The 26715-nt window shown below is 31.9% G+C and overlaps 5 protein-coding genes across 8 annotated transcripts; 3 read left to right on the top strand and 2 right to left on the bottom strand.

The window, feature by feature from the left end:
* The first annotated feature begins 881 nt into the window (after positions 1–881).
* On the top strand, positions 882–4173 carry LOC120257313 (NAC domain-containing protein 86-like). 3 transcript variants are annotated; one of them, XM_039264804.1, is made up of 6 exons: positions 882–931; positions 1016–1319; positions 2280–2557; positions 2649–3002; positions 3082–3508; positions 3599–4173. In XM_039264804.1, exons 2-6 carry the CDS (start codon positions 1163–1165, stop codon positions 3814–3816), a joined length of 1434 nt encoding a protein of 477 aa, XP_039120738.1. In that variant the 5' UTR covers positions 882–931; positions 1016–1162; the 3' UTR covers positions 3817–4173. The 3 variants fall into 3 exon arrangements, with proteins under 3 accessions (XP_039120738.1, XP_039120741.1, XP_039120739.1); XM_039264807.1 differs by having other exon boundaries at positions 3592–3763; XM_039264805.1 differs by lacking the exon at positions 882–931 and having other exon boundaries at positions 991–1319.
* Positions 4174–5646: 1473 nt separating this feature from the next.
* LOC120257314 lies at positions 5647–8362 on the top strand. Its single transcript, XM_039264808.1, has 11 exons — positions 5647–5918; positions 6014–6116; positions 6272–6285; positions 6733–6951; positions 7027–7098; positions 7221–7310; positions 7388–7426; positions 7531–7635; positions 7716–7881; positions 7969–8078; positions 8156–8362. Exons 1-11 carry the CDS (start codon positions 5718–5720, stop codon positions 8240–8242), a joined length of 1206 nt encoding a protein of 401 aa, XP_039120742.1. The 5' UTR covers positions 5647–5717; the 3' UTR covers positions 8243–8362.
* A 395-nt stretch (positions 8363–8757) lies between these two features.
* Positions 8758–13636, bottom strand: LOC120257312 (ALA-interacting subunit 3-like). 2 transcript variants are annotated; one of them, XM_039264802.1, is made up of 8 exons: positions 13422–13636; positions 12468–12526; positions 12307–12384; positions 12086–12202; positions 11899–11969; positions 9621–9921; positions 9226–9515; positions 8758–8998 (listed from the first exon to the last, which is right to left on the bottom strand). In XM_039264802.1, the coding sequence occupies exons 1-8, from the start codon at positions 13510–13512 to the stop codon at positions 8938–8940; spliced, it is 1068 nt and encodes a 355-aa protein (XP_039120736.1). In that variant the 5' UTR covers positions 13513–13636; the 3' UTR covers positions 8758–8937. The 2 variants fall into 2 exon arrangements, with proteins under 2 accessions (XP_039120736.1, XP_039120737.1); XM_039264803.1 differs by having other exon boundaries at positions 12086–12186; positions 12309–12384.
* A 5998-nt stretch (positions 13637–19634) lies between these two features.
* Positions 19635–20187, bottom strand: LOC120257315 (protein RESPONSE TO LOW SULFUR 3-like). Its single transcript, XM_039264809.1, has one exon. It carries the CDS (start codon positions 20104–20106, stop codon positions 19777–19779), a length of 330 nt encoding a protein of 109 aa, XP_039120743.1. The 5' UTR covers positions 20107–20187; the 3' UTR covers positions 19635–19776.
* Positions 20188–24817: 4630 nt separating this feature from the next.
* LOC120257321 (actin-7-like) lies at positions 24818–26705 on the top strand. Its single transcript, XM_039264815.1, has 4 exons — positions 24818–24917; positions 24999–25392; positions 25732–26345; positions 26442–26705. The coding sequence occupies exons 1-4, from the start codon at positions 24861–24863 to the stop codon at positions 26505–26507; spliced, it is 1131 nt and encodes a 376-aa protein (XP_039120749.1). The 5' UTR covers positions 24818–24860; the 3' UTR covers positions 26508–26705.
* Positions 26706–26715: the final 10 nt, after the last annotated feature.

Raw genomic sequence — 26715 nt, 5'->3', positions numbered from 1 at the left:
AACATTAGACATTTATTTTGATTTCGCTTTATTAGTTTGATATACAACCACCTTTATAATACAAGAGTGGCAATTCATTTATTTTACAAATGTAAGGTCAAGGATTCAACTCTTTTTTAACATTAATGAAAATTTGTAGCTTATTTATTAATATATACTTGTAAGTTGTAACTATTAATTTGAGTATATAAATTTTAAAGGTTAATACTATCACTTTAATTTATTTCAAATTATTTTTTTAAAATCATGACAAAGGAGAACACAAGACATGCAATTCAATTATTGATACATTTATTTATTTCTTCATATTTTTTTAAATTTTATATTTCTAAGCTGACAGTTAGTTAACCGTTGAATCCGTTAAGTAACAGCAAAGCAAGTAACCGTAGTCGGTAGTTAACAGGCGCTGTAGACGGCGATGAATTGAAAAGATCGGCGATTGTCTTGTTACTTTTTTGTCGTATAGTGTGAACATGACGTCATCCCCAGCCCGTCAAAGCCGCCAAAATTCCGCACACACAACCTTTGGCGGGCTTTCGCGTCCGGGCTGACTAGACATCGGCCCATGGGCCCACTCTCTTCACTGTCCTCACCCAATAAAATCACGACACGTCACGTACCCCCATTTGGACAAAAAGACAAGAACTGAAGTTTCGGATATTTCCAAGCCGGTGGTATAAAGACAAAAATAAAATAAAGACACATTAAAAAAACAATAAAGATAAAAAAAAATATTAATAAAATAATATTAATAATATTAATAATAATAAAGATAAAGAGAGCTTCTGAAGAACGTCTATGAGAATCTCCATGGAGAAACACATCAATCCCTCACTATAAAGCTTGAGGGTCTTATTGTTTGCCAACCTCCCCCTTCCTTTATCCTTCTCTTCTTCTCTTCATCTCTTCATCCCTTCATCTCTTTCTCAAGGTTCCTCTCTTTCTTTCTCTCTAATATATTTATTCTTATTTTTTATTAAACTTGTTTTCTTATTGATTGAATATGGTGTTACAGGGTTGTGTGTCTGAGTGTATGTATATATAGCTCTGGTGATCACTGAGGCCTGAATTCCTTGTTTTTCAATTGGAAAAGAAAGGCCTTTTTCAATTCCAATTTAGTGTTTTTCCTCTCTTTCTATATATATAGATAAATAGATAGGAGATGGCACCAGTGAGTTTGCCTCCGGGTTTTCGATTTCATCCCACCGATGAGGAACTTGTAGCTTATTACCTGAAAAGGAAGATAAATGGAAGGAAGATTGAGTTGGAGATCATCCCTGAGGTTGATCTTTACAAATGTGAGCCTTGGGATTTACCAGGTATTTAAAGAAGTTTTTAATTTTTATTTAAGCTTGTTTTAATTGTTTGAGTTTTAGTTTTGATTTCAAGATTATACCTTGTGTTGCACTTCATCCATTGCTTAAGATTCCTCAGTTTTGATTGAAGTGATGCCTACTCAAACTTGTTTTACTCTTCCCCATATCAATAGTAATAATTAATAATATATTGAATCATCATCATCATCATCATCATCATCATCTTCCTCTTCTTATTATTGTGTTGTTGTTGTTGTTGTTGTTCTTATCCTTGAAACTGAAGATATAAAAAAGAAACTTTTATTATAGAGGAAGTACATGAAAGTGTTGATGAACATGTAAGTCATCCAATCATGTTGGAAAACATCACTCTTTCATGAGGTCCTTTGAAGCTAGCAATGGGAAACTATGAACTTAAATAAAAAAAAGAAAAAAAGAAAAAAAGAAAAAAAAAAGTTAAAGGTTTGTTTTAGGGTTTGTGTTCTTTTAATATGATAAGATTCTTAGAAATCCTTCCAAAGAACTTTACTGGATTCAAGTGCCTTCTTCTTTCACTTTTTTTGCCTGTAAACTATGTTGGCTTTTGATTTCTTTACAACAAAAATTTTTTGCATGAGAGTGAAAGAACCCAATTTTCTAAAGAAGAGAGAACCAAGTCAAGAAAGAGATCACAAGAGCTCCACAGAATGTGCTGCTTTTTCATCTTGTGGGGCAATATCTAGGGTTTTGAGGGGTATATATGGGCTCCTGTAATTATCCTTTTCTTAATTGTTTTCCAAAGCAGTAGTATTAATTAATTGCATTCTTGACAACAACTACTACTTTTTCACCACTTCATGCTAACTAATTACATTCTTTGCTAGCTATTTAACAGTGAAATCCTTAGAATTGCAATTTTTTATGACTACCACTTCTTCAGTACTGCATGCTAATAACTAATTAACATTCTTTGCTATTTTATAGAGAAATCCTTCCTACCAAGCAAGGACTTGGAATGGTATTTCTTCAGTCCTAGAGACCGAAAATATCCAAACGGTTCGAGGACTAACCGTGCAACTCAAGCTGGTTACTGGAAGGCAACAGGGAAGGACCGAAAAGTTTGCTCGCAAAGGCGGGCAGTCGGAATGAAGAAGACCTTAGTGTATTACCGAGGCCGAGCACCTCATGGTTCTCGCACTGATTGGGTAATGCATGAATACCGTCTCGACGAAAAGGAATGCGAAACTTCCTCCGGTCTACAAGTAAATAATTAATTATTCCTTAACTTCTTATCTATGCATGCATTATATAATTTCCAATTCATAATAGTAATATTTTTGTCTGAATTATTAGGATGCATATGCACTCTGCCGAATATTCAAGAAGAGTGCACCGGGTCCGAAGATCATAGAGCACTATGGTGCTCCTTATAATGGAGAACAACAACAGTACTCGCAATGGATGGCAAGTGATCACTCACCCACTACTGTTGATCACTCCTCTGATGGAAGAGTAGATGAATTGGAGAGCTGTGGATATACTTTCCAACAAGAAACATCATCATCAGACCTCTTTCAATCCTCCTTTTTTGATTTAAATCCTCCATCTGAAACAAAATGGATGCAATATCTTTCTGAAGATGCACTCAACACCACCACTTCACCACCATTTTACAACTCTTCAAGCTTCTCTTTTCTTCCATCCAAGGTATGAATGTACATATATATATAAGTATAAAATATATGGTTTGATATAATTATGTCATAAAGAATTTTTCTTCATGCAGGTTGATGTTGCATTAGAGTGTGCAAGGCTTCAACACAGACTATCTTTGCCACCATTGGAAGTGGAGGATTTCCCACAAGTTGATCTCGCAGAGTCGAAAGCTCTACATTGTGGATTGTTTAAACAAAGCAATAATAATGAAGTTGATATCCTGCAAGAGTTTTTATCAGTAGCTTCAGCTTCTCAGGAACTGATTAATAATAGCTCAAATTATCAAGAAATGTGGCCTGGATATAATAATACAAGCTTCAATGAATTCACTTCTCTTGTTGATGATGTTGGTTCATCAAGGCAAGGAGAATACACTAAGTTGATAGAGATCAGTGAGTTGGAAGAGGAGTTCAAGGAAGACAAGAAGGAAGTTGAGAACCTTAGAGGAGTTACAAGCATTCAAAGTTATCATCATTTAGAAGAAGATCAAAACAAAGGTATGTATTAAAAGCATGACATGCATGTTATCTTCTTTGATTCTATATTTCCATGTTTCAACATCATGTTTACTTGGAGTTAGATTGCAGGAGAAACAACTCATCAGAACAACTACAATGATGATGAAGGTGAGATTGAATACAAGCCTATATTCTCTCAAGCAGAACAAGATGATAATTACTGCAATGCAGAAACGCCGAATTTCGATGTTTATGAAGACATAAAAGTGAGCCATGGATTGTTTGTTTCAAGTGGTAGCCCATGCAAGAACATACTTTCATCATGTGGAGCCTTCCAAGCACATTAGTTTCCATCTGATTAATCCAAATGCAGGTAAAGACAGTGTCATTGAGATTAATATTGGATCATCAATTGTGAAAAGCAGAGGAAGATCAGTATCAGTTTTCAGTAAATTCAAGGCATTCATGAAAGACAAGCTCATGAGGCCATGCAGAGATTCATCATCAATGAGCAATGGAAAAGTGAATGCCATGCTTGGAATGGTTGCAGCTTTCTTGAGCATTGATATCACAAAGTTATCATGGGGAGTTCATCATCAAAGAGGAAAGATGTGAATATTTATATTGTTCTAATTGTGGGGATTAATTAACTTAGACTTGGTAATGAAGAATAATTTGATTAATTTATTAGCTAATGCCAACTTGGGGAGGCATTTCCAATATTTTTAAACAGGAAATAGTCTTTCCATATTGATAAGATATATGGATTAACAATGATTTATTTCCTGCCTTCAAAATCAAAATGTTATTTCTATTAATTACCTGATCTATACTATTAATGTTCATAATAAATTCTACTACTTGTTTTAATATTTAAAGTTGTTTTTATCGTTTTAGCTGTGCATTTAGTTGCGCTTAATCTCGCTATTAGCTACTTAATTACAACAAAGAATTGTCAGGTTAAGAGAAGAGAATGTTTACTTTAAATATAAACTCATAGCTTTAAGTATATAAAAACTGGATCTGTTTAGAGAGTAAAATAAAATACCAACTCTCATGTTACATAAAGTGGTTAAAAATTTAGATTTGTAATTGTAGTAATTGCTTAGCAGTTAAGTAAATGCGTGTGTTGGGATGATTTGTCAAAATAATTATAATAAAAATAAATAAATAGATAGAATTTATACTTAACTTAAAATTTCGATTGAGAAAAATTAAGAGACAAATATATTTGAAGTCAAGATACGCTTAATTTTCTATTTGTACTAATTTTTTTTTTGTTTTTTATTTTCATCATCTAGAACCTTAATGTATGATTTTATACATTCCAATAAAACTCAATTTATAAAATTAGAATTAACTTGTGATTAATTTTTAAATTCAACAAATAAATTAATATTTTAGGTTGGTTTAAACTTATTATTTGGTGGGTTGGGACGAGCTCCAACGGCATAACAAGAAATCTTGTAACAAAACTCAGATAATTAAATATATATAATCGCTATTTAGTACTTTTAAAATAATTCATTAATAACAATCTTCAACAATTAATTAAAACTATATAATTTTAATCACAATAAAATAAAATTAATTCATATTAATCAAGTCAAAACACACACATGCCTATTTTATTTTCTCTTAATTTTTATATTTCAAAATTAAATTCAAAATTTCAAATCAACATTATTCCTAGCCCCAAACAAAATGGTGTGAACTCCCAATTCTGGATTAGCCACCTACCTACTTACATACCCAATCACTACCAAACACAAACAAATTTATATATATATATATAAACAAATAGAACCACAACCACCGAATTGGTTAATTAGAGCATTTCAACCTTCACATATATATATATATATATATTTTATAAACCTTCACATATTTTTTTGAGTAAAAAAGAAATGTTGCCATTCCAAGCATTAAAGAAAGCAAGCACAAATGCATGTATGTTCCAAAATAGAAAACTCCAGCCAGCACCATTATATCCTCCACACAAAAGCCAAAAGCAAAGGACACATAAAACTATCTCCTTCCCTAATGCAGCCATGGCCACTCACATGACTCCTTCCCACTTGACACACTATCTACAGTAAAAACAAGAAGTCCAAGACACAGTGCAGTCAGTGCTTGCCACTCAACACACATACAAAATCAGTCACGGGTACTGACATGAACACCAACTCATTTCACCAACTTCTTCACTGTAGCTCTGAGTTCAGAGTTTTTTCATATACTCTCAGCCATGGCAGCTGCATCCTCTTTGTTCTTGTTCTTGTTCTTTTTCTTTTTTCAGTTTGTTATTAATGTTAATGGAGCAGCTAAGGTGGTTCCTAGTGGACCTATCTCCAAGGTTGAGGATGCTGTGTATTTTCAGATGTATTATGGACAGAGCTTCAAGGTTATCAAGAATAGCATTGATGGGAAGAGCTACCTTCTTATGCAGGTGTTCTTTTAAGTGGAGTGTTGCATGTTTTTGTTAGTATATTGTGTTTGTTTTTGGTGATGATTTTGTGTTTTGTTTGTCATGGGATTAAAAAGAATACTTCAAGGATGGCTTTGAAGACTAAGTACTGCACAGGAAGAATCAAATCCTTTGTCATTCCTCTCTCTAACTACTCTGTTGATACTACTACTGTGCCAGGTATTATTGATTTGGAGTCATGAGATTTCTATTTGTGCTTTTGTTTCATGCTAGTTCAAATGACATTCTATTGTCTGCATAATCCATATAAGAAAATGCTTACAAATTTGGGATGCTTTTTAACTTACAAATGTTACTTTTGGAATTTTTTACAGTGTCATTCTTTGAGGTGAGGATTGCTTCTGCCTAAGAATTTGTATTTCTCTTCACAGTTGGTGACTAAATCTGCTAACTTTCTCTTCTTTCTACCCTTTTCATCAAGCATTATGCACTTCTCTATTTTTCATAGTAATGAGTTTGCTGTAATTCAAATAATAGAGAACCAATTACATCATAATATATGCTGCAAGCCTGCAAGTGTTAATCTCATTTGTTGATATTTAGTGATGTATTTAAGAGATGAATGAAGAGAAATAGGCAGTGCACACTAGTGCTAGATAATAGTGTCAAATGTCATATTGGGATTCAGAACTCCATTGTAGAACACTCTATGCAGGATTGAACCAAAAAATTCAGTAAAAATCTGCATGATAGATACTGTATAACTTATGTGCCTTCAAATAGTTGTTTAATTACTGTTTTTTACTCTACTGACTCAAAATCAATGGTATTTCAGATGCTTGGTTTGGTAGGTTATCTAAAAGGCATTACATCGGATATAGTGACTTCAGAATGTGTGTTGATGTCTTATGCAAATGGAGGCATACTACTGCTAAATACTACAGATACACAACAATTTACACAATTGACAGCGCACTTCATCGGCAATGTAGATGAAGAGCGGGCTTGCAATTTTGCGGCTTTCATGCCATTTGAAGAGACAACTCCTCTAAGGGTAACCTCATGACTATACATAGACACATGATCTTAATAGTAAAAATATATATTCATTAACTTCTTGGTTTTTCAGAGAGCCGAGTGGATCAAATACTTAGGTTCTTTCACAAACTCAGAATCCAGAGCTAATACAGTATATGATGCAGTTGAGTTTCTTGGTTGTACTAGCTGAGCCTTTTATTCCCTTAAATTGACCTTTTAAGTCTAAGTTAAACTCATGAATTAAGAAGTTCTTCTTAATTTCTTATCATAGTAACATGATTGCAGATTAAAGGAAACTACTTGTGCTTGAGCAAAGTTGCAGCAAATCTCACAACTCGGTTCAAGCCAGTAGTTGCTTGGATTGATTACAACCAGGTTTGCATCTTCACTGCCGCAACTCATAAGAAGAACAAAACCAGTAATTTTAACATGATCAGCATCTGGTTTCACAGGGAATTTGGTCATTTGCCAAGGAAACATACAAGTTGCAGGTTTGGGATTCGATAAAACTAACTTCAATATGAGATTGGATGAGCAATATACAGGGAAACATAAAGAAATGGGTCTAATTATGTATTAATCTGCCTGAAAACAGTACGTGGTGGATGCTGGAGGAGAGAACTTGGATGACTCCATCAGCAACAATAGCTACAATATTTCTATACCCGATGAAATAGACAACTTCCGCGCCATACTTTGCGTGAGTTGTCAAATACCATAAATTAGAGCCTGATCTTATGCTCAAATTAAAATGCTTAAAACTGTCATTCCTATGATCAGACAGTAGATGTAGCAATTGATCAAACGTACTCAGAAGATCCAACTGAGTACACTATATCCACATTCCTTGAAAACATCGGTGTGGAAGGTAGCTATTGTTTCGGCTTTGTTACAAATCAGAGTCTATGGAGATATGATAAAAGAGCAGGGAATTTTTCCTCACTAGGTGATACTATCTCTATAATTCTTATGCTGCCTTGACTTTTAACCCTCATAAATGTTTGACCTATACTTTAAATTTATTAATCAATAGACTGGTTTGACGGAGCCGTTTCCCAACCTCAGCTCGTCTTAGCTGATCTAATTGAAGCTTTCTTCCCAACAGGGAACTACAACACCACTTACTTCAGAAACCTTGCCAAGGTATGTTAGTCCTCTCAATCCATTAATTGCAAGACAATTCATCCTTAACTATGTGGAACTATTGTCCGAGCTTTCAGGGCGAAGGGGTGATAACAGTAAGTCCTGATATGTGCCAAAGAAACACCTCCACACCAATGGAACCCACCATTATACCTTGCCAGTGAAGAAGGATGAACAAGCTTATTGTCTAACTTTTGATGCTACACTACCTTCAAACTAACCTAAGTATTTATACATGATGTTCGATCTCAGATTCAAACAATGTCATTGAATTCTTTGGGTCATGATGTGTGATTGTGTTGATCTTTTGATTCAAAACATGTAGCTAAATTGTTCTGATGAAAATCATGCATTTGCTTTATTTCATTTGCCTGATTTCCCATCATAAATCAAGCACACTAAAAGTATTAGACGGAGATAGATGACCATTTAGTAATAGGAAAACAGCATGCCAGTGGCTAATGTACCATTGATTCGGTTAGAGAAGAAAGTGATGACACCCAATCTATTATTAACACTGTATATTGTTTATAGAGCAATTTCTAAAGACAGGAATTATTCATCTAAATTCATTCTCTTCTCCATGATCCATGCTATCTTGGTGTTAAAATTTTCAATTGATAAAAAATTAGATCTATTTGGCTAAGATTTATCAGAAATATAGAAAAAGTACTTGAACAGTAACATTACAAAAAAAGGGGTATAAGTTTCATTTATGTACATGAAGAACATCTAAATTATAAAAACGCAGAAAGGAGTAAGCATCTTGATTCAAACTCTGTATTTTAATAAAAAATGATTTCCTTTCAAGGGGGATAAAATTTACTTTCTTGGATAGTAAAACATAAGCACCAGCCTCTTAATTTGAGTATCCAGGTGCATTTCTGTTCCATGACAAGTAGGATGGATCACCAAGAGTCCTGCAAAAATTAACCACATATATACACAATCATTCAGAAACAGGTATTTTATTCATCATATACTAACATTCAAAGTTGTGGTGATTAAAATATAAAAGTTCAACTGTATTAAAAACTCAAAGTAAAACTATTTCAAAGCTTCATGTGTAGTGAAACAAATATGACAATTAAATGTGGAAGCAAGGAAATAGGAGCAGTAAAGTGGTGCTGCTAACTGAGAACCTTACCTTGGTTTAAACAAATATAGAAGTATGAAGACCAAAGCCAAGAACAAACATAAACCACCAACAGTGAGATAAGCTACACCAAGAAAATCATTCTTTCCACCTATCCAAGATGTAGTTGAAAGAACAAGCTTTTTCTTCCCTCCAAAACTGTATGTGTTATAGTTATTCTCAATCACCACAGTTATTCTCTGATTTTGTTGTAGATCTTCTTCAATCCTTCCATAGAGCTTTCTGAAGGTTGACAAAGCCGCTGTTCGCATCCAGACAATAAGATCCTCTTGTTCACTCAACTGCACAAGTTGTCATGGCTCCAAATCATTTTTTTTAAAAAAAAACAAGAAAAGGTTGATTGAAGCCAAAAGGAAAGGAAGATAGATTAGAGTGGGATTACTGACAGGTATGCTAGCATTAAGCTTGGCACCTCCAATCAACTGTCCACTCTGGAAATTTTTTGGATAAACATCACTGCCAAACTTACGGTACTTATCACTACCCCAAGCTATGTTCTTTTTGTTCACCACCAATGGCTCGTTGTTCAGTGAAAAACTATATGTATCGTTGAACAAACTCCACGCAATAAGGCCACAAGGAACAATTGGAGACCCATCAGCAGAGGTGCTTTCAGGTGCGCAGGTACTTGTATCCTGTTCGTATTTCTTACTTCTCAGTTGTTTATCACTTCGGCTTTTCACATACCTGAAAAAAATACTTGTTACTATTGCCCTGTGTCCATAAAGATTAATTAATATGTACTAATTTGAATCACCAAGAAGAAAGAGATCTAGTCTTGAAGATTTATTCCAAAATAGCACCATCAATGGAGAAAAGCGATCAAGGAATTAATCATAGAAGCCAAAAAGTCAAAGGTTTGCTGGCAAGATATTTATATATTACACACACAAGAAAAAAGAAAAAGAAAAAGAAAAAGAAAAAGAAAAAGAAAAGGATTAGCTCAATATCAAAGGACAACTACTAAACAGCAGGATTAGATGCAATACAGCAGCAATATTGAGTACTTTGTTAATGATGGATATTGAAGGTGAAATCCATAATTTGACTAGATATTGGCTTCTGAACACCACGCACATGAAACCTAGAAAATGTTCAAATTCTACTTGAAAGAAGGAAGCAAATCATAATGAGGTAAACTTCTCTTAAAAATTCTTTTTTTCCTTGATATTTAGGGTTTGTTTGGATTAGTTTTTAGAAAACCCAGAAATGCAAGTTAAACACTTCTAAGTTCAAAAAAAATTATTTGTATTAGTTTTTCTGTAAAAATAGAAGATGAAAAATAACTTTTAGCTAAAACTAATCATGACCCGTTTCTTAAAAAATTATTTTTTAACTTATTATTACACCTTCTACTTTTATAGAAAAAATTAATCCAAACATAAAATACAAAAATTATTTAATTTATTTAAAAAAACATTTTTTTAGAAATACTTTCATTAAACAAAAAATAAAAAATATTTTTTTAAAAAACCAATCCAAACAAAATCTAAAATACTAAGCATTTTCAACTACAACGGAGCATGCATTTTGAGCATTTTATGTTTTTTTGTATGGAAACACAAATCAGTAAGTTTGCAAAAGCTAAAGAGAACACTGAACTAACAAAATAGCAAGGTCTTAACAGCACTCTGTCAGGAACAGAAAAAAAGTCAGTCTCATCACATGTTACCATTTGGTACAGATCTTGACGTTTAGATAAGGCCTTGTTAATTCTTTTGGTAAATGCCTGACATATAATGTGCTAAAAGGAACCGTATATCAGTAATTAAGCCAGCATCATTGACTGTTATGTTATCTCTTTCTTCATCCTCAGTCGGGTTTCTTGTGAGTTGGGCTTCCGGTAAATAGCATTTGATTTACAGTAATAATATATTATCATAGTAATAAAATTTTTATAGTAATAAAATTAAAAAAAACTATATACCCAAAAATATTATAATAATTTATGTAATTATGTTTTATTAAAAATTGATACTACTGATAATTTTTCATTTTATTTGGTTGACTATAGTAATCAATTTAGTAATGCTCTAAATTTCTTAAAATATCTTTGTAACTAAAATTTTAAAAAAAATTAAATTTAAAATAAAAAAAAGTTTCAAATAAAAATAATTAAATTATAATACTAAAAATTAATTTTAATATATTTTTTTAAAATACCTTTGTATCTAAAATTTTAAGCAAATTTAAAGGCAAAATAAACTAATTTTCACATTAAAATTTTAAAATATTCTTAAATATCTTTTTATTTTTTTATATTTTGAAGTAATAGTGAGAAAAGAATTAAATTAAAAAGGTGAGGGCAAATTTGAAAAAAAAAAAAAACCACGTTAAAATACCACCAACCTAACCTGGTAATTTAGATGAACATATATTTTGACGATAATGTCATCATCAATTTATTTGATAAGATTTTACTATTGGTAATCTTACATTACTGTTAACAATACCACTGTTATAGTAATATATTCAAATTACTGTCATATTTCCGTTTCACATTACTGCCAACCAAACGACCATTGAAAGTTAAGCTAGTAATCTTAAGTATATAAAGGTTATGGTGAAAACCATTAATTGCGTAATCAACACATTTAACCAATCAAAATTATCATGGAAAGAAGATAAAAATATAACTAATACTGCATACTTTATTTAGCATACCTGCGATGGTTCTGGTAGAAATTATCGAGCTCATAATAGATAAAGACAGGACTTTTCATATACCTAGGAACCTGAAACAGTTTGTAATTATTCAATTTATAAGGAATTCTTAACAAATTTTCTGCAACGAATGATAAAAGGAATGTAAAGTTTTGCAGATAATTAAATTGCTTAGCAAAGTACTCACTACAACACTTCTGGTACATGTTTTGTTAGTTTGACCACTCTGTATAAATCCAAGCTTATCATTGCGTAACTCCTTTGGAATGCAATCTAAGTCATATCGATCTACAATTTCAACAACCTAAATGTCAAAAAAGAAGAGTCAATTGGAGAGGAACATAAATACACTATGAACAATGTGCACTGATCCAAAAAAACACACACACACAAAAACAAGGAAGTTACACGTTCTGATGCAGACAATGAAGCAAGCCCAATTGGAATGAAAAAAATAACGCCAATGACAGCAAATGTTAAAATAACCTGGAAACAGAGCAATTATTTACAACACCACAAAGCAAATTAAAAACAAAAAACAAGACTTTCTGGTTCAAAATCCAGCTTACAATCCCAGGAGTCAGTATTGGTTTGCAGGCAGGTAGCTCTTGTTGTGTAAACCTAGAATCTGAAATTTATAACAATGACATCACTTAAAATCAATAAACATGATGTAGGAAAACATTACAAATTAAAATAAGGGCAATGCAGAAGATGTGGCAGTAAGAATAAAAAACTTCTTTTGCTCTAGGACAACAACATATTTGAGAAAAACAATTTCCTGAATTTTACCAGTTAAAATCAAGAATTTTACAACTAGAAAGAATAAAAACAACCACAGTTATGAGATAATAATGACTTTAACACAACCACAGTGTAATTTAAAACAGCATCATTTGGATTTCAAGCAATTGAACAGTACCACCATGAATTGTTTGGCAGACATGCATAGAATTTTTATACCTGCAGCACATGAACACTATGGCCTTGTATGAATTGATAAGAATGTTGAAGTTATCCATTTTATTTGGTGGTGATTTCTAAAATGAGCAGCTTGTTTCAGACACTTGAGATTTTTACAAGGTTCAGCTTAGTTTTAAGTTGTCATGGGTTCATTATTCATAATGATCGACAAAATTTAAACCAAAAAGAGCTGTTAATAAACAAAGTAAAAAAAAAATGTGACCTTTTGATCATTTATTCATCTTAAATTATCCTTTCTTTCAAATGAAACCTCTCTTTTCAAATACTTTGACAGCCACAAAACCAAAATCAACAATGCACCTTACAAAAGTTATATAAATACAGCAGATAAAATGAAAGATCAATCTCATACGTGAGTATGCAAATAAATCCAAATTCATTGCAAGAACAAAAATGCAAACATATATAAGAAGCTCAATGGAAAATCCAGACAAATAACCTTAAAAATTCCAGGGATTCAAAACGCATCTAACTGGGAATCAATAAAAATCCCAAAAGGAATCACAAAAACCAAAAGCCAAGCATGACAAGGGACGTACATTTGGGTTTCTTGGAATTCCTCTTCGGAGGGTTTGAATCTCGGCCGCCGCCGTCGCTTGCGGATGATGAAGCCCCATTGGAATTCATCATCAGGATGAGATCAAAACCTGAGAATTGGGGATCACAATGGTTGGATTTGAGATGAATCGGAGAAGGAGCATTCAGGGAAACTGGGAGAAATTGGGGGAAAAAGGAGAGAGCTTTCCTTTCCTATTTCTCGAGAGGGAGTTGAAACGGAGCGCGGAGAAGGCGCGAGACGGGTAGCCAAGTAACCTTACGAAATCGAATCTAACCGCTTTCCGGTTCGGTTCGGTTCGGTTCGGTTCAGTTTGAACCGGCCTGGTTCCACTTACTTTTAAGATGTTTTATTTTAAATATAATCCTACTATTTTTATTATTAAATTTAAAATTTAAAATAATTATATTTAATAAATAATTTTTAAAATGTCGAAAAAGTACCCCTAATGTTGATATATCTAGGGTAATTTTTTTCATAAATCTCTTATGAGTATGGCCTTATTTTATTTTGGTAACCTAATCTTTAATTTACATCAAATTGATCACTCATTTTTAATTTTATTTCACCAAGGCAGTCACCGGATTAATTTGGGAACCAAATAGTTGATATGGTATCTGAAAAAATCTTTAAATTTGGTAATATGTACAGTCCAAATAGGATAATTTGATATGTCACAAGAAAGCTGACACGATTTTTTTGACTACCACAAAAGTTATTTGGTTTCCAAATCAATCAAGTGACTACCTGTGAAATAAAATTAAAGATAAATAACTATTTTGATGCAAATTTGTAATTCAATTACTAAAATAAAATAAGACAATAATTAAATGAACTATGAAAAAATTAATCCGTTGATATCGATTATGACAATTCCTAAAGCATCATATGACTCGTCAATCTATCGTTGCACCCTTTGTTGTGTTCACGTATTGTTTTCTCCTTTCTATTTATAGTGCATGTTGTGCTTTTTTTCTTTCTAAGTTTAGTTTGTTTTAATCCTAGTTGTTTTGTACCCATTGTCTTGTATTGGTTATATTTTTTATAAACCTTTTAGGGAAAAAGTTTGTGCTCCAATTTTTTTTCAAAGAAAAAAATCCATAATATCAGACATTTTTGTCCAATAAAAGATTTTTTTTTTTTTACTTTCATATCCTTTAAAAAAAAAGTGAAATTAACTATTATTATATTTAAATAGATATCAAATATGCCCTTTACATAATATTTTATATTAATTTTTAGACATAGAAATATAAGAAATAAATATAAAAATTTTATGGTGGTAGACAAACCAATATGATGTTGAGAGGGGTATAAAGCAATTTTACTGAGTTGTAGAAAAAAATTATTGATAAGTATAAATATTTCAATAATTATCTGCGAGCTCATGGGTGATTTTAATCGTTGCCAAATATAAATATAGCTCATGAGTGATTTTAATCATTGCCAAATATAAATGTTTCAATAGAGTTTTTGATCCAACATAATTTTTAGAGGATATATTATTAATCATACAAGCAATTTTACTAATATTAAGCAATGAGTTTTTGGGATAAAAAAACTATACATATTCCTTTTTAATTAACAAAAATCAGTGAACCTACATCTTTAAAGAGAGAAAACAGCTCAATTATGAAGCTTAATTTTATGTTATCATGGTTATAAGTATTTGTCTAAGCCATATTGGCATCCCAAATCATTTTTATTTATTTATTAATAAAAATAGAGAAGCCACCTTTTAACTATTGGAAACAAATAGTTAAATTCATCGACCTATGACTCAACAAAAAAGAGACTTACCATTTTTATATGACAAGAATGATATCTATTTATTTTTCAAATCAAAGCTAAGTGATATCTTCGAGTTTTTAACTATTTTTTAAAATAATATAAAAATTGTGACAAATAAAATATAAAATAATTAAAAATATCTTTTTTGTTTTTCATTATGTTGTTTGTTTAGTATTCTTTTGTTTCATTATTTAATCTATTTGTGTTTTAAATAAAGCATATGAGGAGAGAACATTTACCATCTTCACAAACAAGATATTTTTTAAAATCATTATCTTAAATATGAGGGTCCCCTTGGCCAAATAATTTTTCTTTTTAAACTCTGGTCTTTAATTTCCAAGCAAAAACATTAAACTAATAAGAAGAGTTTACTAATCTATCTTAATCTGTCCAATAAGATTAAAAGAATAACCAAACATTCAGAATCTACTCATCATATTATTTATGGGGTTCAAAATACATTGTGTGTCATTTTCTTTCATTTTCATCATATCAGACAAGCAATCTACTTGGATTCAATAAATTCAAAGTCATTGCACTCTGCAAGCAATTGAAATTATATCATCTACCTATAAAGCTAGTTATTTGTATATGTAAGGTTTTTTCAAAAATTTTAATTTAATGTATTTATTATTATAAACATCTTATTTGCAAAGAAAAACAAGAATTATTGTAGTTTTTGTTTGGACTAAAACATTATGAGGAAGATTTTTTTTTTTAATCCATCGGTTTTTATATAGAGTGAGATATTAAAAATCTTATAAGATTAAACTTCTTCTTATCATTGATTTTTATATATATATATTTAAACTTAAAATTATTTATATAAGTGAATCAAACTTCTACCATTTAGACCAACTCTCATTGGTTATACATATACTTTACAACAATATTATTGATTTCGAGTAACTAAGATTTTGAATATTTTTTTATGAGAAGAAATGGGGTGAAAGAACATGTCATCATAAACATAAAAAATAAATTTCCAATTTTTTAGATTATTAACAATGATTTACTCATCCTATTTTGGTGAAATATAGCCTATGGATTTAAGCATCTTGAGCTAATTGAGCTTCAGTTTTTGGTGAAATAATCTTTTCTTGATTTGTGATTGGGTTGACATTTAAAAAAAAAAAAAAAATTAGATAAACCATACTTTAATGAGAATTAATTGAAAACAGATGACTTGACCTCTTTGACAAGATAAGACAATATCTTTTGGATGTTATGGGTAATAATCTTTTTTATCCTATTTGTTTTGTCCTAATCCTAATGTATAATTTTTCAATTTAACATGATTTATCTATTTTTTTATGGAAAAAATGTGCATACCAAAGCTTTATACGTATATATATATATATATATATATATATATATATAATGGGTTTTCTCCTTATTTTTTTATTTATTTATTCTTTATAATTTAGCTATTTGTTAAAGAAGAATTAGAAATATAAAAATAGAGCACATAAAACCAGTGGTAAACATTGACATTATAGAGAGTTGGTTAACAAGCATTGAAAATTATGACACTTAAGACACAATTAAGTATCTTATGAAAGGAGATAACCATTTTTTGTCAACACACCATTCTCATAGCAAATGCTATTGCTATATATTTTCTTCTTCATGGGTTCAAAATTTTCAAACTTTTCTTTAATTATAAGAAACTTTGGACTTTGATAGCATTAAGGAATTTTAATTACATAAGCAATGCAACACATGTACATTTGTTTACAAGTGTGATTGAATAATTAAAGTTGAGAAGTTTTGATATTATTCAATCAAATTTAATATTGTCATATTCTAGCATAAACATTGTCTTTTCTAATTTTCCAAGCATTAATTTTTTATTTTTATTTTTTGACTGGAGATATAATTATGTTAGAGACTATGTTTTTGAAAAAATTTATGACCATATTTGAAAAGAAAAACAATTGCAAACCTATGTAGAACTGGAGAAAACATTAGACATTAAAGTTTAGCAAATCAAAATAAATAATATGATTAAATGCCTTAAAATATAGCAAAACTGAAGCAGGACCAAATGAAAGGAAATGTTACTGACCACACTAAGATAGGATGGTAATTTTCATATTGACCAGCGGTTTTTTACCTGATCTGCCCTAAACAGGGTGAATTTTTTTTTATTTATTTAAATCAGGGCACAAAGCTAGGTGGGGAAAGGATTTTGTGTGAGGAGGGCAGAATGGGGCAAGTTTAGTTTTACTTTACCCGTCCTGCTCCATTCCGCCCCGCCCCTTTAATAATTTAACTTATTAATAAATATTATATTGTATAAGGGATAAATATATTTTTTTTAATTTCAATATATTTTTTATGAGCTTGTTTTTATAAGTATATGTTTTATAAGAAATTCTATATTATGAATGTTTTTAGAAATTTTAATTGCTTATTTATAGTTATGAGCGGGGTGAAGTAGTTTATGAAAAAAGAAAGAAAATTGTGCAAGGCGGGACACTAAGAAAAAAAAAAGATCGGTGTGGGGTGGGGAGCACTAGCAGGGTGAACTGTGCTTTAGGTGGGGTGGGCTTGGTAAAAACTTGCTCTGCTCCAGTTCTCATCTCGCCCCATTGCCATCCCTACACTCAGGAGATGATTGCTATGGTTGAGTCATTCATCAGATGAAATTGAAGTGATCTCGAGGGACAATGGTAAAATAGTTATAGTAGTCAAGGTTTTATTTAATGGTTGGCACTAAGATTTTCTAGTTTAAGGCTTTCTCAAATCCGGTGCATGGGGAGCGGATCAATAACAACTTTAATATAATTATAAACCATGATGAAAAAACTCACAATTTCCTTGATTAATTTTTCAGAACGAGCCACCAGATAGGCAATGTCTAATAATTGTAAATCATTAAAGTTGTTTTAAACTTTATTTTTGGTCAAAATATAATTTCATAATAAAAAGAATAATTCCTTAAAGGAGTAAAGAATATTCCCCATAATTTTCCCCACTTTCATGTAGTTTTTGGCTTTTAGCTCTAGGCCGGTGTGAAGGGTCATTTTAGTGCATTTAAAACTATCACAAACGTTAGTATCAATTGCTTTCATATGCCTTTACGCAAACAAACAAATCCCAATAAATAAATAAATAAATAAATGAGACAACAACTAAACGAATACACAAATGGGAGAAAATCCACCATAAATAAATATCTAATTTTGTCTTTATCTTGTTGTGATATTATTTGGTTCTTAATCAATTTTTTTTAAAAAGTAAATAAACAATAAATATATTGCAATAAATACTTTACAAGCAAAAAAAACAACAACGGTATAAGACTTAATGGAAAATGAGACAACAAAAAAGAAAAAAACAACCAAACAACCACGATGAAAGCAAATATAAACATTGGGCTAAGGGAGAGTCTCCATCCAGAGACAAAAATAAGTGGAGTAAAAAAAAAATTAACTGACGATCAGATACGGGAGCTGGATCTCCAAATTACATTTGTCTATCTGGGAAATGAATAGACCTCCGGCAGTCGGTTCTTAATCATAGACAACCATTTTTATTATTATTAATTAAATGCAATTTAATTTAAAAGCTTTAACTTATTTCTGTTTAAAATCACCCTATATTATGTAAATCATTTTTATAAGAGGAGAATTAGTATTTTTTTAATAAAAAAAGTTAGCAACCCAAATTTAAGCTAATATTTTTAATAAAGAACTAAATGTTATGTAATTAATTAAATCTAAAAAAATTAATTTCAGATACTTTCTTTAAAACTTCAAACATTTTTTTTTGTTAAAAAGAAAATTAATTAATTCATACACCAAAAAATCTAGAGGAAGTTAATTGATTTTTTACATATGTAATTAAAAAAATGAATTTATATCCTATAAATCTCATAATTACATATATTCTTGTTTTTCAAAAAAAAAAAAAAATTTGAATTACTTTTGATTTGATAGGAAAAAGGAAATACTACACTTTTTGTAGTTTTTTTTAAATTAAACACATCACACATCAGAAACATGTACATACTAAAAGAGATACAAACACACAACAAGAGGACAAGGGAAGGTATTAATTTTTTTATTAAAACTGAAATTTAAATTTAAATTTTTTAAAAAAATAATTAAAATTTAAAAGACTCCAAATATCAAATATATGTAAATATATTCACACATTGTTTTTTTAATAAATAATCAATAAAAACTAATTACAATGGTTTAATAATATTTTAAAAAAATTCTTTAATTATTTATTTCACATGGTCTCAAACGGGACTCATAAATAATATTAATAAACAATATCAGACTTAAATATACTGTATATAAACAGTACAAAAATATTATAGAAGGAAAAATTCAACTATATTCACACATTTTCATTATACAAAAGAAACTTTTTTTAAATTTCACAACAACACTAATAAATACTAAAAATTTACATTCAGTTGCTGCATCATCAAACACACACAAACACACACAAAGTAGCAAAACCAAACAAATTAAAAGAAAAGAAAAGAAAAGAAGAAACGGCGCAGGAGATCCAGATCATCGATCTCGGCGCTATCTCTGGAGAGCGCGGGCGAGCTGATCGGAGAGTTCGGCGACGCGGAGTTGGTACTGGCGAGCGTGCATGACGGCCTCAGCCTCGAGCTCGCCCAATTGAGAACAGAGCATCTCCTCGGCGTCTTCAACCAACCTTAATCTCTCTTTAGTCCTCTCCAGCTCTTCTTTCATCTTTATCTCTCTTTCTATCCCTTTCTTTAGCTCTCTTTCCAGCTCTTGATTCCTTCTTTTCAGGTCCTCCATTTGATTATCATCATCATCCTTCCAAAAAGGTACTCTCATCTTGTGGTTTCTCATCTCAGTTACTGCAGCAATACCCGGAGCCATTTCTCTTTCTCTCACACACGCAGACTCTTCTTTTTTGATTTGATGATATTGAAAAGGTATCTATTGAACTGGAGGAGTAGGGGTTGATTTTAGGGGGGATTTATAGTGGTTTGGTTAGTTTGATGGCATGGGTGATGGATGTGTGTCCAGGTTCAATGTATGTGAGAGATGAGGACATGGGACAAGGAGTGACGCAAGGTGTGACGCGCTCTCTAAAGTCTCAATTGAAGAGGCCGGCGGTAGAATTATTACTTTATTTAAAGGAAAATGATCGATGCATTCCTGCCAAATATCTGCCTGCTCAAAACATAAGTATCAAATGTTTTGAAAGTTTTATTTGTTTATTTATTTTTTTATTGTTTATAATTTAATTCAGATATTTTAAAAATTATATTTCTTCCCTTTCACAATAACTCGGGATCTAATCTCATAGAGATGAGAAACTTAACTCCTGTAAATTCAATGGGATGAATTGAAATACTGAATCGATCAGATTAATATTATGAATAATAATATCTGATCTATTAAAGATCTTTGAGGGGTTTTTTTTTGACGAAATTGACAAAGGACAAACAGATATAAGATATACCACTCTTATTTTAAAAAAACTAAAAAAAAATTATTTTAAAAAAACTAAAAAAAACAAAAGACAAACAGATACAGAGATGCACCATACCAATCATCTAGGGAATAAACTCTTCGCCCTACAACATTTGAACAAGAGAACTGAGAGGTATTTCCATAAAAATACTCGGGACTCGAGAATGTGAATTGTAATCTGAGAAACTCGAACTCAAGACCTCTCAATCACAAGCATAGTAGTGAAAGTTACATATGGGCTATTTTATGGTTCCTCATAATTTATTCACATAACTTTTTTATTTATTCTATTTAGATTTTGAATTTTTTTCAAGCCTCATTTTTTTCCCCATATCTAGATGCCTTTCATCTATTATTCATTATTATCATTATCAGCCTTATTGTGAACATGCATTCCATTAATAAATATACATATAAATGTCTGAATATTTTGTCTCGGGCTGCGTATAGAAACCATAAATAGGTTTTTTTAAAAATTTTGTATTATCTATTTTTATTTTATTATTATTATTATTATTATTATTATTATTATTGTTTTGTGGGATGGGTTGGTCAAGAAGGTTCGAAGCACATAATTGAAAATTCATAGCAAGAATTAGTTTTAAAATTCGCCCAAAGTCTAAGGAACCTTCTGGTTTTGTTTGGAAAGGGTTTGACTTGTTGGTTTTAATGAGAACTCAAAATTTTTGTAGTTTGCTTGTGTAACAAAGCAAGGTGGAATGGTAGCTTGGAGTTTGAATAACATGTTTCTTTTGTCAATGGAATGGGGTGCCTGTTCTCATTTGGCCCTGATCCAATAGTTTCTGATCATTCGTTTCATGAATTCAAGAAAAAAACAAACACTGAGAACTTATAAATTGGATTTTGACTAAAAATTAAGAGTTTAGTTCATATTATAATTACAGTCAGAATACAAAAAGATATGTGACGAAGGCAGTTGAGAGACATCATATTTTGATTTTATTTATTTATAATTTTTATTTTTAATATTCAGCTCCTTCATTCATCAAACTTCAATCAATGTATGTATAATATTACTCTTGGTGCAAAATTTTTATTTTTATTTTTATTTTTATTTATGAAGTGACAGGTGTTGGAAGTGACATTCATTAGTCAATGGACAAACAAGTATAAAAGATACACCAGTTATTAATACTTTTAAACCAATCTCTTATAAAGATTAAATCCTCTACTATGTAACACATGCAATTTTAAAAGAAAGAAAAACTCTTTGTGCACAGACCTCCCACAGATAAAGCTTTTACACATTGCGAGTTGAGAGATTAAATATTAAGACCCCTCAATTGCAAAGCATGATAAGTATTGTTAACTAGTTCCTTATTTAAAATTTAATGAAAATGATTATGTTTAAGATTAAAAAAATATATTTTTGTTCTTTTTAATTTAAAGATGGAGGATTGATTCCATGACATGTTCACAATTATTAATAAAATCACAATAAAAAATAAATTTCACATCTATAAAATGGATTATAGTTAACAAATAAAAAAAAATCTCAACATTCAACTGAGCTTATTATTTAATTTTAATTTTTTTTTATTGTAATTATTCTTGTGGCTCACATTCTTTTTTAAGTGCATGAATTAGGGTGGGGTCAAAATTGTCATAGATATTTTTGGAATTAATAAAAATTATCTTCGATAATATTTCTAGGGGTGGTAATGGGGCGGGGAATCCCTATCCCCGGGGGGACTCGACCCGACGGGGATGGGAATTTCCCGAATCCTTCCCCCATGGCGGCGGGGACGGGGGCCAATCCGTCCCCGTTTCCTAAATGGGGATGGGGACGGGGAATGCTCTCCCCGCCCCGTGGGAATTAATATATATATATATATATATATTGTGTGTATGTATGTATAATTTTTTCAACATTACAAAATTCAATGGCCTAGGTAATAATATAAAAAACTCTAATTTTAATTTAATTGTGCTAATCACATAAACTATTTATTTTAAACTAATAATAATTAAAATTAGATCTAAGAACCCTATGTTAAGTAGTTTTGATCTTATCATAATTTTATGTATATATTTATGTTGAGTTGTTTTTATGTTCCAATATGTAATAATTTTTTTACAACTAGAGAATCCCATGGAGATCTCCGCGGGGAGGGAATCCCCGCAGGAATGGGGATGGGAAAGAGAATTCCCCTTGTCGGGGAATCGGGGATGGGGAATTCCAGTCCCCGCCATTGACGGGGACGAGGAGGGGCATCCCCGTCCCCGCTCCGCCCGTTACCACCCCTAAATATTTCTATTAATATTATTTTTCAAGTTATTGCCCTCCACTAATTATTTCTTCAAATTTATTATTTATTATAAAAAAAATAAAAATGTCACACATGTGGGAAGCACGTGAGCAAGTGCCAGAAGGAAAAAGGAAAGATTCCGAAAGGAAAAGGAATCTTTTTTTTTTATCCGACAAGGCCACGCCGACAAATGATTCCATCCGACCTGGCTTCGTTTCTTTCGAATGTGAATCTCATTTCATTTTCATTTTCTTTTTACATTGGATTTCATTTCATTTCAATTTGAGTTTCATTTCACCCCTTTCTGCATCCCAAGCTAACGTTTTTTTTACCCAATTCGGTGCTGTTGTTTTTGATTCCGTGATTGATGCGATGTTGGTGATGATTTGCTCTTTTGTATATGAAACTAAATTTGCAAGTTTGGAAATTGATTGGTATGCGGAGTATTTTACTTTGAGTGTTTTTTTTTTAATTATTATTTTTTTGTTGGTGATTAAAGTGTTTACTTTGAGTTGTTTAGATGATCTGTAAGCCTATAACTACTAATTTATATTTGCCACATTTTGTTCTCTGTTTGTTATCTGATTAGGATCTAGAGCATGAGGATGCAATTGGGAAGAGGTTTAGGGTTTATTGTGTGGGTTTTGGATAATTGGAAATGTTTTCTTTTATATATATATTGTAAATTACTAGTTCTTGTGTATTCCGATGCTGTCCTTTGAAATACTGTTTTTTTAATCTGTAGTTATTAAAAAAAAGATAATCTTTGAGGCCGATCTGATACCGTTTGCTTCTGATGCTTCTTTTTTAAATAATTCACCATCAAAGGTGAAACCTTTAAAGTTATATTAGAATCAAGGAAACACCTTTGAGTTTGTTGTGGAATCTTTCATCTATGTTAATGGATGAGGTTGGTGGGAAAGCTAAAAGAAGGATTAATAAACTGTTATCAGTGTTGATTGTTATTCAATAAGCTAGACAGGTTAGAATAAGTGTCCTCTAGACTGTAAACTGTCATATTGTGTGAGAAGCGTTTGATATAGATATAGGTGCAATTTTAAAGATGACAGAGTATTTTTCTTTTGCTTGATTCCTTTTCATACATACCAAAAATGATCGATATGGGTTTATATATTTCTTGGTCATGTATTTAGGCTAGCCAGGCTACATATTTGAGCACTTCGTGACCATGCTCTTCTATTAATTATAACCAGTGTCACTGGTGGATTGTCTGACCTATATGAGAACTTGGACAAAAATGAGAGTTGTACAACTTGAAAGGATGGCAGTGCATCTATACCTTATGTTTATGTTTACTGAATCTGTTTTAATTAGCCAATTTTGACTGTCAAATGGTGATGATAGCCCACATGTTCTGTTCAAGCCTTCTACCCCAAGTTCGTCCTGTTATTGAAATGCAGTCGTAGGGCACCCCACGGTCATATTACAGGTCTAATTATTACTCACGCTAGTTTTGAATATTTTTCAATTTTATAGTTTAAACACCTCTAACCATTTGAAAATTTCTTATCATGCTTTAAACTAATTTAGTATCGTTATTACTTATTAGTATCTTCCGTGAGGAAGCATCCTTTGCATCTTAAAACCATCATTGCAAGGAAAACTAGCGTTTGAGGTGATTTAGATGAGACATGATAATATCTTTTGTGATCATGCCATTTATTGTTGTTAAAAATTAAATTTGCATGAAATTTTGAACTCCTGAAGAAATTGATTATTTAGACAGCATGCAATTGTATTGTACTATCATTCATCGAAATGATCGTGACACCTTGCTTCTTTGTAACTAATTTATATGACTTTTACCATGCTGATAGCTTATGACTACTATTGATTGGTATTTGGATAGGTTTGTAGGTAAGCATGTCAGAGGAGGACATTCAGCCCCTTGTTTGTGATAATGGAACTGGAATGGTGAAGGTGAGTAGTCCAATACACACTTAGCAACTGCATAAAGTCACATTTCAGTTCTTGTTAATGTTAGTGTGGTTATCTTAATAGGCTGGTTTTGCGGGAGATGATGCTCCAAGGGCTGTTTTTCCAAGTATAGTTGGTCGTCCCCGCCACACTGGTGTCATGGTTGGCATGGGGCAGAAAGATGCATATGTTGGTGATGAGGCACAGTCCAAGAGAGGTATCTTGACTTTGAAATACCCAATTGAACATGGAATTGTCAGCAATTGGGATGACATGGAAAAGATTTGGCACCATACCTTTTACAATGAACTCCGTGTAGCCCCGGAAGAACATCCAGTTCTACTTACAGAAGCCCCTCTCAATCCTAAGGCTAATAGAGAGAAGATGACACAGATCATGTTCGAAACTTTCAATGTCCCAGCCATGTATGTTGCCATCCAGGCTGTCCTTTCTCTTTATGCAAGTGGTCGTACCACAGGTATGTGCGGCAGTGTTCAACTTTAGAACAGAAATATCAATGATAATTTATTGTTCTTAGTTTGGTTTTTTACATTTTAATTTTGTTCTGGGGTTGGCGACTTTTCTTCTTTAAACTGTTTTCATTGATATTTTGTGATTCAGCTTATGGTGATTATTTATGCTACTAATATGCTTCTGGTGAGCACATCATGCTGCACATCTGTGACTAAGTAGAAGCTAAGCGTATTTTTATTGAGAATGCATGTGAAATATAATGTAAAATACATAAATGCATATAAAAATTCTATCAAATTTTTCCCACAACTGCAGCTAAGTATTTGTGTACCTTGTAATCTAGGTATCGTCCTGGATTCTGGTGATGGTGTAAGCCACACTGTACCAATCTACGAAGGATATGCCCTTCCACATGCCATTCTCAGGCTCGATCTTGCCGGCAGAGATTTAACTGATGCCCTTATGAAGATCCTGACAGAGAGAGGTTACTCATTCACCACGACCGCCGAACGGGAAATTGTCCGGGACATCAAGGAGAAGCTTGCTTATGTGGCTCTTGACTATGAGCAGGAGCTCGAGACTGCAAAGAGCAGTTCTTCTATTGAGAAGAGTTATGAATTGCCAGATGGCCAAGTCATCACCATCGGTGCTGAGCGTTTTAGATGCCCAGAGGTTCTTTTCCAGCCATCCCTCATTGGTATGGAAGCTGCTGGTATTCATGAGACCACCTACAATTCTATCATGAAGTGCGACGTAGATATCAGGAAGGATCTGTATGGCAATATAGTTCTTAGCGGCGGATCAACTATGTTCCCTGGCATTGCTGACCGCATGAGCAAGGAGATCACAGCTCTTGCACCGAGCAGCATGAAGATCAAAGTGGTTGCACCTCCAGAGAGGAAGTACAGTGTCTGGATTGGAGGATCTATACTGGCTTCTTTGAGCACATTCCAGCAGGTATAAATTCATTTATGTTCCTACCTTTTCTGCATCCTTGAGCTCATTTCTTTGTTCTAAACCTGTGTGCTCTGCATGTCTTGAAATGTTCTGCAGATGTGGATATCCAAAGCAGAATACGACGAATCTGGCCCAGCCATTGTCCACAGAAAGTGCTTTTAAGTTTCAGGGTTGCGTATTCGGTTTCCATATTTTTCAATTTTATGTATTTATAGCAGATTGCTTTGGCTTGCTATGGTTTACTGCGATGTATGAATTTTTTTTATTTTCCTTGCATGTATTAGCCCTTGTCTTGCATCTCTCTTTTGAAAGACTCATTGCTGCAATACAAAAAATTAGCTTGTTGCTAATATTTTTTCACTCTATCTTG

Source organism: Dioscorea cayenensis, unplaced genomic scaffold, assembly GCF_009730915.1.
Source record: "Dioscorea cayenensis subsp. rotundata cultivar TDr96_F1 unplaced genomic scaffold, TDr96_F1_v2_PseudoChromosome.rev07_lg8_w22 25.fasta BLBR01002012.1, whole genome shotgun sequence".
In the NCBI taxonomy this organism is placed as follows: domain Eukaryota; kingdom Viridiplantae; phylum Streptophyta; class Magnoliopsida; order Dioscoreales; family Dioscoreaceae; genus Dioscorea; species Dioscorea cayenensis.
The sequence above is the reverse complement of the archived record's forward strand: the minus strand, read 5'-3'. Positions and strand labels throughout refer to the sequence as shown.